The sequence below is a fragment of the Hippocampus bargibanti genome, linkage group LG06 (genome assembly GCF_051943395.1).
Source record: "Hippocampus bargibanti isolate YZ-2025 linkage group LG06, ASM5194339v1, whole genome shotgun sequence".
Lineage (NCBI taxonomy): Eukaryota > Metazoa > Chordata > Actinopteri > Syngnathiformes > Syngnathidae > Hippocampus > Hippocampus bargibanti.
Genome location: NC_142739.1, coordinates 16,989,108 through 17,002,500, shown reverse-complemented (window position 1 = coordinate 17,002,500; position 13,393 = coordinate 16,989,108). Strand labels below are relative to the sequence as shown.

At 45.0% G+C, this 13,393-nt stretch overlaps 1 protein-coding gene across 4 annotated transcripts in view; it reads right to left on the bottom strand.

The window, feature by feature from the left end:
- Positions 1 to 13,393, bottom strand: part of grb10b (growth factor receptor-bound protein 10b) — a 135,448-nt gene that overhangs the window by 53,499 nt on the left and 68,556 nt on the right. For all 4 annotated transcript variants that reach the window (XM_088998809.1, XM_088998806.1, XM_088998808.1 and 1 more), the window contains 2 exons: positions 12,749 to 13,040; positions 6,210 to 6,354 (listed from right to left, as the gene is read on the bottom strand). In XM_088998809.1, coding sequence (XP_088854935.1) covers positions 6,210 to 6,354; positions 12,749 to 13,040 — 437 coding nt within the window. The remainder of the gene's footprint in view (positions 1 to 6,209; positions 6,355 to 12,748; positions 13,041 to 13,393) is intronic.

The following is a 13,393-nucleotide window of genomic DNA, read 5'->3' as shown; positions in this document are numbered from 1 at the left end:
CAGTTGCCTTTCCAGGTCAACTGTCATCACCCAGTCTCGGGTCGTGGAGAGCAAACCAGTAGAGCGGTTGCTTGATGTACTCTCCAACCTTTGTCCTTCTTTGACAAAGTGAATGGTCTTCGCAGTGGCTCGGGTGTAACGGCTTGCCGCAATCCCCTTGCTGATTGCTTCAGCGATGGATTTGAGGACCTGGTCGTGCCTCCACCGATACCGACCCTCACGCAGGGCCTTGGGGCAGCTGCTCAAGATGTGTTCCAGAGTCCCAATCTTGGAGCACAGGGGGCATGCTGGTGTTTCTGTGGTGCCCCAAGTGCACAGATTAGATGGGCTTGGAAGGACATCGTACACCCCCTGAATCAAGAACTTGATCCTCTGTGGGTTCCATGACCAGATGTCCTTCCAGGTGACGCGGCGCTCCATCGCCTGCTCCCACTTTATCCAGGCAGAGTCATAGCGTGTCGCTGTTCGGCTGCCCAGTCCAGCTCTACCTTGCTCCACTGCTCCAACAATGGTCCTGTGCCTCAGTCGAGTTTCTGCATGCTCAACTGTCTCGACTGCCCTCCATTTCCTCCCTGTCCTCACAACGATCCCTGCCCCGGACACTTTGGCATCTTTGGATCCAGAGTACTGCAGATGTTCCCGTGCCCGTGCTACGATGAATTCCTCCCTGACTGAGCTGAAGGGGAGCCTGAGCTTGTTGGTTTTCCCGTACAGCCCAATGCTACTTAGGCTGCGGGGCAGTCCCAGCCATCTGCGCAGATAGCTGCTCACTCTTTGCTCAAAACCTTCCACCACAGTCATGGGGACCTCGTAGATTAGCAGCGGCCAGAGGATTCTTGGGAGGATCCCATGCTGGTAGACCCAGGCCTTGAATCTTCCTGGGAGCCCAGACGTGTCCACTGTTTTTAACCAGCCCTCCAGTTCAGCGCAGGTTGCTTTGATGGACTTGCTGTCATTCAGGCTGCAGTTGAAGACCTTGCCAAGGCTCTTTACTGGCTTCTCAGACACTGAGGGGATCTGGTGTTGTCCCAGCCTGAAACGGAACTTGTCTGTGACTTTCCCCTTCTTTAGAACCAAGGACCTGGACTTTGCGGGTTTGAAGCTCATGCGTGCCCACGCCATGATACGCTCCAACCCTTGGAGGATCCACCTGGCTCCTGGTACAGCTGTTGTTGTCACTGTGAGGTCGTCCATAAAGGCTCTGATGGGAGGTTGCCTTACCCCAGACTTGCTAAGAGGGCCCCTGCATTCTGGTTCAGCCGCCTTGACCAGCATGACCATAGCCAGTGCGAATAGGATGACTGAGATGGTGCACCCAGTGATTATGCCTACTTCCAGCTGGTGCCAGTCAGATGTCAGCTGGTTAGTGGAGACTCTCAAGCTGAACTTGCTGTAATAATCAGGGATGAGGTCTTTCACCTTCTGGGGTACATGATACTTCACCAGTGCAACCTCCACCAGTTTGTGGGGTATGGAGCCATAGGCATTGGTGAGGTCCAGCCATAATACTGCCAAGTCACCTCTACTTTCTCTTGCCTCTCTGATGAGCTGGGTTACCACGCCTGTGTGCTCCAGGCAACCAGGAACGCCCGGTACTCCTCCCTTCTGCACTGACGTGTCGATGTACTTGTTGCTCAAGAGGAAGTTGGAGAGTCTTCTGGCTACAATGCTGAAGAAGATCTTGCTCTCCACAATCAGCAGGGAGATGACACGAAACTGGTCGATGTTCTCAGACCTCTCATCTTTGGGTATGTATACTCCCTCCGCATACCTCCATGACTGGGGGATCTTTCCTCTCCTCCAGATCACCTTCAGGGCCCTCCAAAGCCGATGTAAGAGCTTTGGGCAGTTTTTATATACCTTGTACGGTACTCCGCTTGGGCCTGGTGCTGAGCTCGACCTTGCTCTCCACGCCACCTCCACCACTTCACTTAGGCAAGGCTCCTTGAGGTTGAAGTCTGATGTAGGCTCTGGTGGTGTGCCTCACATGGACCTAGCAGTTGTTCTCTGCTAGGGTCACTGTACGTGGCCTTGAGGTGGTTGTTGATGGCCTCCTTAGAGCAGGTAAGGTGACCAGCCCTCTTCTGACCAAGAAGCTGCCTGGTCAACTTGAAGGGATTGGCCAGAAAAGCTGTTCTCTTTCTGGCTCTCTCTTTCCGCCTTCTCCTGTGGAACTCTGCCCTCCTCGATGTCAGGAGTTGTTTCCTGAGGATTGCTCTCAGGTCCGCTAGGCCAGCTTTCTCAACTTCCCCTGCGATCTTATACTGCCTCTTCAACAGCTTCAACTCTTCCCTCAGGCTCTGGATTTTCCTTGCTCTGCGGCATGGAGCATAGGCCGTTGGCGTGGGCTTTGGTGCCTCTGTTCCAAATCGCTCAGCCGCGATGTTCACTATGAGGGTGGTCATAGTTCTCAGCCGCTGGTCCACATCCCCCTTGGATGTCGCTTCCAGAACCTTGTCCACATCCTCATCAAACTGCTTCCAATCAGTTCTCTTCGAGGATTGAGGCCACTGGATCCTTGGTTGGGCCGAAGGCGCACCGCCAGGTGGTACGGTTGAAGCTCGCTGGCGTTGAAGGCTTTGTGGGTTGTTGGGAGGTGATGCAGTCTCTTGGGGGCTTGGGGTGGCATGCGAACTGTTGGCAGCGGGTGTTGATGACACTAGGAGGCTTCGGGCACTGTGGGTTGCCTCCGGGCCTGGCTCCTCCTCCGTCTGACCAGAAGTAACTTCTGTGCGTTGCGTCGTCACTGCCGCGGACAAACATTTCTTCCTGCCTTGATGGATTTTCAAACCCCTGTGATTCTTGCAGGTTTTACCGCAGATGCACTGTACTGTCGTCGTCGTTATTCCGTTGTCCGGGTTCGTCATTCTTAGATCCGTCCTGTTGGGGTGCTCATACTCACCCCCCCCTCTCGGGCGCCCCTGGGGGTGTTTTTCTTTATTCATGTCTGTAGCTTGTTTCGGGTTCCTCCTCACGGAAGATAAGGTTTGGGCTGCCAACCCTCTCCTCCCCGGGTTGCCGTCTCTCCGGCTGTCCTCTGTCTCTCCAGATGTCACCACCCTATCGTGGTTGTCACCCAGCCTATTCCTGGTTGTCACTGGTACTCCCAGAAGTTTCAGTTAACAATACATCTGCTGATGCACAAACTTGGGCACATCATCAGTGTTGATTCCTAGAATCACTGGGTGTTTCGGGTCTTTCAACAGACACCCTCCTCCAGGCGACCCGACCGGGGTTTGCAAGGCCCCGGCCTGTGTCCAAGTGGCATGCTACTGCTCCACTGCCCCCACGGCTCTCCCCTCCTCAACCAGAGCCATCTGGTGGCTCTTTCTGCTGCCTCCACGTTGTTGCCTTTAAATGACCCCGACGAGTAAAAACAAAGTACACTTCAGCTTGAATACACCGCCTTTGTGGAGAGAAAAGGTTCTGATTCTAATTTGCAATGAAACAATACCATCGATGAAACAGTCGAATGTCAGTGACATTTTAATAAGCCCCATGTTAACGTTAGCACCGATATACTTCTGTGAGAAGTTGTCATTATCTGGTTGCGACCAACGGGTGGCGCTGTCGGCCCCGCTTGCACCTGCACAGGTGCTGGTCGTTACAATCAGTGGCAATCAAAAGGACTCCCGGCACGACCATTCGGCGGTCGGGTCATTGTATGCTTTGTATGCTGTGCTTGTGTTTGTTTCACCTTGGCAGGCTTTTACTCTTGGTTTTCTTTTGATACTTTGTATTTTTTTTGTTCAGATGATTTTGATGTTTTAGATTTTGTTCCTGCTGACTTTATTTGAATACAATTTGTCAAACACAACCTCCTGCTGCCTCCTGCCTACTTTTCGGGATCCACAACCGCCATCACCACCTGGCATACCGTGACAGAAGTATGTTGCATAGCAAGTGTGGAAGCTAATGAGCCGCGTGCAGGCTAGCTAGCAGTAACTTTGCGTCTGGAACCGGCAAGTTGACTTTCATTCCAATCGTTTGGCTGGATCTTTACCAATCAAGAGGAACGGACAACCATTTATGTTAATAGTGAGTACGATCACAAAGTTATTTTAAATAATATATTCTGACATTTTGTTGAAAAGTGGCCGCGTGTGAGTCTGTGTGTGTGCGTGCGTGTGTGTGTGAGCGTGTGTGCGTGTTGTGGCTCTCACTGAAAAACATTTCTAAATATTTTACTTTTATGGCTCTCTTAGTCAAAAAGGTCCCCGACCCCTGCTGTAGTGGATGTGTAATTACACTTGATTCTCATCTGTTTGGAAGAAAAGGTTTTCGCCAGAATCACCACAACCTTCTGGCATGGCATCATGCTCCGGTGTTTTAGCTCAATTTTATATGAGACAATGTTATGTTTTATAATAATAATAATAACAATAATAATAATAACAATAATAATAATAATAACAATAACAATAATAATAATAATAATAATAATAATAATAATAATAATAATAATAATAATAATACATTTCATTTATAAGCGCCTTTCAAAACTGTCAAGGACACTTTACAGTCATGTATTTTTTTTTGCGGGTGAGCAGAGGCAGCCATTCGCGGCAGTTGTTTTTTCAGACAGGCATATTCTCACACACACATCTTCATTGAAGGTGCGCCTTACACGCCGAAGCACCTTATAGAGCGGAAAATACGGTATATAAAATGCCATATATAGAATGTATTTGTTATTTATGTGTGTCCATATTTACATTTCTGCCCTAATTTCAGATCATTGCATTGCTGCTCTTTATTTATATTTTTTGCATTGCTGACCTTATCTTCTCACGACTCATTGTTGGCAGATCCTTAAATACCAAAGACTCAGATTTAGGTGCATTCCGGGAAAAAGTTAAAAGGGCTTTGGTTCTACTGGATCAACTGATATTTAAATGTCTACTTGGTTTACTGACGAGGGAAAAAAAATCACAGACCTTTACCTCTGTTCATCATTTACAACCCCCCCTGCACCGCTTCCAGTCCCCCGCTTCATTTTCTGGTCCACACGGTACTCTTAGTAGGCCGTCTGGGAATTAAAACGTCAACAAAATTCCTGTTTTGCCTGGCCTACTTATTCTGAGTCATACTTATGTCACTTTGAGAGACATTCATTTTGAACTTATTGACCTTAAAACTAAAAACTTACTGTGCAGACCTGAATCTTTGCCATGACTTCTAATTTCAGACTACAACCTCTGTACATGTAAATAAACAACTTCCCCACTCATGATGACCTTGAACTTGAACGAAACGTAATGTTTGGAGGCCAAGACTCACATTATACAGGTGTATTTATTCGTCAGATGGCAATCTGAAGCCACCACATCTCCACAAAACTTATTACTGAAAAAAAATCATATTATATTTATATAATATTTATATAAATATTTATATTATATATTTATACATATATTTATGATTAACCTCAGACATGTATGCTGTATTGATAGAAATACCTTGACTGGAAGTGTAAAAGAGACCAGTAACAAGAACAGACCATGGATGACACATCTGAAAAATAGTTTGGTCATACATTACAGTAAACTGGTATATTACTGGAGATAGCACTGGCTGGCTCCATGTGCAGATCATTAACTACGATGATGATGATGATGATGATGATGATGATGACGATGATGATGATGATGATGATGATGACGTTGACGATGAAGGGCTTTCAAACTCCATGAACAGGCAGGTCACTGTCCTAATCTTAGATACACAAATGGAAATGGGCACAGGCCTGTACAATCCTGCCACGGGCACTGTTCCACACAACACTCATACCATTGAGGCACACACACACACGTACGATAGAAATCATGTGCTAGCAATCACCAGGCCTAACATTAGCAAAAAATGGGGCAGATGTTCAACAGGGGAATTCCTAAACATCCATGTGCAACACACAAGTGCAACTGATTTACAATCTTTCAAATCTGCAGAACAATAAATACAATTCATCAAAATGTACTCCAATTTATTGCACACATTGTGCCATATTACCCAAGCGACAAAGCCTAGAAACCTAGTATATGTGGACATCACTTGGCATCTGTGGAAACCACAGACAATTTTACCGAGGAGTGAAATGGCACAACTAAGTAAAAGTGCTTTGGAGAAAAATAACTGGTCCCTGAAAACCAGTTGGCTTTCAACACTGTGGCACAAATGTTCCTGTTTTGGTGAGGGTTCGTTGCACTTACATATGTGGCAGTGGAGGGATCTCTGGATGGTAGAGACCCCGGACTAAGCACAGGTGAGCTGGCTGGACTGCAGAGCTCAGGGAAGGGGTTTGGGATGGCAGGGAGAGAGGAGGTCCTTAGCTGTTGCTGCTCCTCACGCAACCTCCTAAACAATGAGAAGAGGAAAACAACCCAGTGAGTACATAACATCCAGCTCCCTCCTTTTGACTTGGGATTTAATTGGAAATATCTCGTCTCAGTCAAACTTCATTAGTTAGAAGACATCTAGTCAGATCACACATTGAAGAGTCAACTACTTATATAAAGTGGTAGTAGTAGTTTATCCGCCACGAACCGACAATGGCCCAACAAGAAGCATAAACAACGGTTTTATTTTGTTATTTATTTAATGACGTTTGAGCCTTAGCCTTCTGTCTGTCTAGCAGGGCGGCCCGGCAGTCGAGTGGTTAGCGCACCGGCTTCACAGTGCAGAGGTCGCCGGTTCACGTCCCGGTCCGGCCTTCCTGTGTGGAGTTTGCATGTACTCCAGTCTCCTCCAGTTTCCTCCCACACTCCAAAAATATGCATGGCAGGCAGATTGACCACTTCAAATTGTCCCTAGGTGTGTGTGAGAGTGACTGTTGTATGTCTTTGTGTGCCCTGCGATTGGCTGGCAACCAATTCAGGGTGTCCCCCGCCTCGTGCCCGAAGACAGCTGAGATAGGCTCCAGCACCCACCGCGACCCTAATGAGGAATAAGCGGTACAGAAAATGGATGGATGGATGTATGAGCCTTAACAATGTCATCGGCCGCCAAATATAACGCTCTTACATTTCTTAACAAATCAGTTTGAATGCTATGCTCGCCTCATAGTGTGCATAGTAGGCTTGGTGTGTGGCTTGGTGATTGTTGACCTCTTTGGTGATGAAAAACATACTTTCCATCTGTTTTGATTTGGCTTGATTTATGACACTTGATGCCATGGTAAAATATACAGCATGGGTAGCAGAAGCTCGTCCCTAAAGAACTTCAAACTGGAGCAAAACGGCTTAAATGCCGCTGCATACAAAAGAATGTTTGCAGATGACATTGTGATCTGTAGCGAGAACAGGGAACAGGTGGCGGAGAAACTAGAGCTGTGGAGATATGCCCTGGAAAGGAGAGGAACGAAGATCAGTCGCAGCAAGACGGAATATATGTGTGTGAATGAGAGGGATCCAAGAGCAAGAGTGATGCTACAGGATTTTAAGTACTTGGGGTGAACTGTCCAGAGCAATGGAGAGTGTGGAAAAGAGGTGAAGAAGCGTGTCCAGGCAGGCTGGAGCGGCTGGAGAAAAATGTCGGGTGTGATGTGTGATAGAAGGGTTTCAGCTAGGATGAAAGGAAAAGTGTATAAAACAGTGGTGAGACGAGCCATGATGTTTGGACTGGAGACAGTGCCACCGAAGAAAAGACAGGAAGCAGAGCTGGAGGTAGCAGAGCTGAAGATGTTGAGGTTTTCTTTGGGAGTGACCAGGTTGGATAAGATCAGGAATGAGTATATTAGAGGGAGAACTCATATTAGAGGCTTTGGAGAGAAAGTCAGAGAGGCCAGACTGAGATGTCCAGAGGAGAGAGAGTGACTATATCGGGAGAAGGATGCTGAGCCTTGAACTGCCAGGCAGGAGACCGAGAGGAAGACCGAAGAGGAGGTTTATGGATGTGGTCAAAGAGGACATGAAGGTAGCTGGTGTGAGAGAAGAGGATGCACAAAACCGGGATAGATGGAGGGCATTGATTCGCTGTGGCGACCCCTGAGGGGAAAAGCCGAAAGGAAAAAAAGAAGATTAAGGTGCTTTATATTTTAATTGACCAATTGCAGCGAAAACTAAGCACATGATCTTTGCCTTTGTCGGGTAACGCTAATATCAAATGTTGCGATGTGAGGATGACTCACTGAAAAAATGCTATGTTGATACTAAATTAAAATATGAACTGAAATTTATGGTAATGACACAATACACCTTTCTGAATTGTGCAAAATGGGGAGAACTTTGGGATAACAAGGGCCGCTGACATGTCTGAGATATGTGCAGGAGGGGAGATTAGAAGTTTTTTTTTCTTCTGTGCAGCACCCAAGCTCATGTCTGTTTCTGTCTGATCTTGCCATAATGAACAGTCTCCAAGCCAGGAGAAATCACAGACCCCTGCAGCCTATTGGCTAATTTTCTGCAATATTTATCACACATTAATATTAAATAAGACATCTCTTGAAAGCATTTTTTTTAATTGGGCACACGCACTATAAGATTGTGGCAAAGAAGAGGGATGATGTTTTGACAGCTGATCATAAACTTTTCAGGATTTAATCTTTTTTGGCGGTGAATACTGCACTCAGAAAGCCATTGTGGGAGACGCTCTCTTTTCAACTCGTTCTCCCTGCCTCGATCATTGCGCTGGAGAACCCAGCGAGTTCAAAAGAGAGCGGGCCTTTTGATGCCGTCCCATCTGAGCTAGCGAACAGGGTTATCCAGAGGTCAGCTCTGAATAATATGAACTTCAGGGCCTGAGTCTGTGCTTGTGTGTATGTGTGTGTGTGTGTGTGTGTGCGTGTGTGTGTGTGCGTGTGTGTGTGTGTTTGTACGGCTATACTTGTGAGGTCCACAATGATTTTATACCATACGTAGTGAGGACATTTTTTGTGTGTGTGTGTATGTGTATGTGTGTATGTGTGTGTGTGTGTGTGTGTGCGTGTGCATGTGCGTGTGTGTGTGTGTGTGTGTGTGTGTGTGTGTGTGTGTGTGTGTGTGTGTGTGTGTGTCTGTGTGTGTGCGCGTGTGTGTCTGCTTGTGTCTGCTTGTGAGAAGAGGCGAGAAAGCCAGAGTCCTGAAAGACAGAATAGTCTATTACCTGATCATTTCTTCTCTACTTCTGTCAAATATTCTGGACAGGGATAATTATTACAGAGCGCTCTGCCGTGAAAGTATACGATAGAGCCTGTAATGAACGCCTCAGGGAGACTGCGCTACAACTACTGAAACCGAGAAATACTCTTACACTTGATGTTAAAATGAATGAGAATTGGACCTGATGGTGGTGTTTGAGACAAACACTGCCTGACAAGGAGGAAGAGGGCACTGAAAGGCTACAGATGAAGGAATCATAGGGAAACATTTATATATGGGGAAAGTGGGTTGTAATGGTCATAAATTGACCATCAAATGTGTCTGTTAATTCATTAGATTCCAGCCACATCCAGTACAATCACTGGAATGTTAAAAAAGTGTATTCCCTTAAATGTCTCTATGATTAAATGAATGTCTCTATGGTTTAACAATTTGTAATTCTCGAAAAGTCTGAAATTAATGTGCATCTGTGGTGACATAAAACTTGGGACGTCAAACGATATTATATTCCATGAGATCTCAGTACAAAACCACACTTCAATAAACATCAAAGTTAGTTTTGTTCCCGTTTTAAATCAGTGGTTTTTTGATGACTGACCCAAGAACAGTCTTGTAAACGTCAATAAAATTAATGAAACATAGAAAAACACACCAGGGACGGTACTTGTTTTCAACTTCTGTGCTGGGTGCATCAAAACATTCATTCATTAATTTTCTGAACTGCTTTATCCTTAACTAGGATCACTGGGCGTGCTGGACCCTATCCCAGCTGTCTTCAGGCAGTAGGCAGAGGACACCCTGAACCGGCTGCCAGCCAATCGCAGCATCAAAACATAAAAACGTGGCGAGCTATCTTGGCACTCCTCCAACTATTACTCAGCCCGTGGTCAATTTTAAACTGGCCCATAATCATAAAATCAATAATGTCTGCCCTGCATGTAAAATTAATACAGTGATACCTCAGCTCACGAACTTAATTGGTTCACTGAAAGTGTGTGTAAGGAGAAACGTCCGCCTACCAAACATTTATTTCCCATAAGAAGCCATTAAAAATGCGAATACTCTGTTCCCAGGTCCCCATAAAACATAATTTTCGACTAAATCACAAAATATACCTTATTTTATGTATAATAAATGTGCTACAGTATTGTAATTAAATAAACTGTACTATATAATAAAGTCGTTTTATTTACCTTTGTAACGGTTGTTGATGTAGTTGCCTCTTGATGATTTCCAAGTGAAGTTGCCGCACTTTCTCTGCGACAATACCCTCACTCACACTGTCCCATGCTAGCTGCTTTTCATTAATCCAAATCAACAGATTTTTTCAACCTCTTCTATTGCCTGTGACCGTGCTTAGAAACACAGAAACACCCTTAGCCACACTGTCAGAGATATGACAGTCAGACACCGTGGACAGAGACTCGGAACCAGAAAGATTGTCCCCTCTGCGCCCCTCTGCCAAGTTATTTATTAAGAATGCATGCAAATTAAAGTGATACATTAGTAAAACATAATTTTCTTGATTAGCATACCACGCCTCTGGGCGTTCTGAGCAACAACAGATGTAAGCAATAAAACATTGTGTTTCAACTGATAAGTTTGCATCGTGGCCAGTGACCTCTTTGTGTGAAAAGGAGTTTGAAGTCCTAAATTACCCCTGTGATAAAAGACTTCCCCAAGTGGTAAATGACCCCTGTGAATCTGACCGTTTACATTGCTGGTTCCGTTGACCTGATTGACCCCAGGTTGCAATGCCACACTTGTGTATTGAGTCAGAAGTGTTGACGAAGGATACAACAGTATTAAACTTTTAAATATGATAACTTCTTATTCTCTAACCTCTATCACACACGTAGCAATGGTCGACTTAGCATACTGGTACTTCGGCTTAACACTAGCCTGTGGTCGGGTCTCTTACGGTCCCATAATAGCAAAAGTACTCCATTCGATAAGAAACCACGTCTGCACTCAAAGAAAGTGGGTGTGGAAAACTATTCTGCCAGCCACTGTGGCGCTGTTCGACTGTGTGGTTTGGTGTTGAAGGAAATAAATACATTTAGTTAGCCATCGATCGCTGACGAAGCCTCTTGGATAGGAGGCGAAACGTCCGAAACCTTCACTTTTGTACAGATGACGGCTGAAGAAACCTTCTCATCGATGGACCACTCCTGTATGACTGAGAGTTTACAAAAAAAAAAAAAAAAAAAAAAAAAAAAAAAAAAAAAAAAAATTAGTTAGCCATTTTTAACATTGTATGATGAACATTAAAATAGTGAGTTAATCCGTATCAATGGTGCTTTGTGGATGGGTGAGGGAGCAGATGTGGAATGTGTGTTGGAGGTGTATTTTTGCAGGCACTAGGCCGTCGAGGGGTCCGCTGATTCGTATCACCCGAAGGAGAGGAAAAGGTACGACCTGACCAAGGCTGAAGGAAGGAGGTGAAGGGATACAACATAAACCAACGCTATCTTGGCAAAGGCAACTGGAGCCGTCTCCGCGACATCCCGCTAGAAGGATGACGACATCAGAAGAGAGGGATCCAATCCACTGCTGATTTCTTTGTTTGAGCCAAATTTGAATATGCATGCAGTACACCTTTAAATCTGGGCTGCTCAGTCGAAGTCTTTGTCTTTCGTCTCCCTTTCTGATTTGAGGCACACAAATATTTTCTGTATCAGGGAGCTGAGACCCAGAATTCTGTATTAGATCAAATTGTTAGGAATAAATCATTTGTGAGTAACTTGCCGGCTTCTTTGGTGATCTCTCTCACAACGAACATGCCAATTGTTAGGTTACAACGTTGCGCAATCAGGTAAATATTTAATTCAGTTCATAATATTTACAATTTTAAAGATAACCATAAAATGCTAATGTTAGCCTGTAATATTTTAACCTAACAGTGTTCATCCGCCGAAAACTAGTCCGCCAGCCACCTTGGCGCTGTGTGGTTTGGTTCGTCCGCTGAAAACTACTTCGTATGCCAAGATTATATTCTCGCGAATTCAATGTTCGTAAGATGAAAAGTTCGGGAGCTAAAGCATTCGGAAGCTAAGGTGTAACTGTATACTGTATTGGGGAGTAGCGCTGTTGCCTGCGTGTGCTCAGTACTGCCATCTAGAGGCTCAATTAGAAATAACAAATTAGTATAGTACATATGACTACTTGACTGAATGAGACCCCCAATTTTCTAAAATGGTGACAATCAACAAAAAGAGGAAAGTTGACTCTAAGGGCCGACGGTTAAATGATGGGTGGAAATTGTACTATTTCATCACTGCAATACGTAACAACAGAATGGCTTGCTGAAATGTATTTAAATTCATTAAATTAAATTAGAATAGATAACCCTAATTGGTCTCACAAGAAGTTCACAATTTGCAGTTGAAAAGTTATGAAAATAAGAGGAAAGGGAAAAAAGTAGAACAAAAAAAACACTTTGCTGGTATATGTAAAGAATGCCCACTAAGGTTGCCCCCCCTTCTTCATTTTTAACGCACCAAATTTCCCCCCCTTTGCAAAAAGTTTGGACACCCTTGCTCTCAGCGCTGTTGTGCTTATAACACCACGCTACAGCCGAACCGCTTATCTCAAAATTAGGTTATAAGCAGTTGACTCTTAATATGTTTGTCCATTTGTATTTAGGTTTTGTGTTTAGGCCTTGTTCAACTTACCGCACTGCCAGGATATGCATGGGTTGTGAGCGACGCAGGCTTGCTTGATAGTCGATAGACATAGAGGAAGGTGGTTCTGGTGAGGAATAGTTTAGCACGCAGTGACCCCGCCGCACGTGCGTGTGGTGTGTGCTTGGGCGATGGTGGTTGTGGTGTTGCTGGGAAGAGACTGAGGTCTGTTCGTTTTGAAGTAGCAATGTAGAATCTGTCTGCTGGCCACTGCAGGTTAAGTATAAACTCTCCAGGGAAGAATTCATGTCATTCACCAGGGCCTCTAAATCAACATCATCCTCTGGAAGACAAGACAGGAAACGGAAGACACGCTTGAAAGTAATTTGTTGCAGAGAATGCAGAATCGTAACCATTTGGGAAAGTGGGAAATAATGTGAAAGTGTTTTTTTTCCCCTTCGGTCTTCTTCAGTTTTGATTTCTTTTACTTTCTTTGTTTTTTTAAACAAGATTTTATTAACAATAATTATTTACCTGATTCATTAAGTTACTATACATCCATCCATCCCTTATCCATACCGGTTATTCCTCATGAGGGTAGAGGGGGTGCTGGAGGCTATATCAGCCGTCTTCGGGCACTAGGCTGGGGGCACCCTGAATTGGTTGCCAGCCAATCGCAGGGCACACAAAGACAAA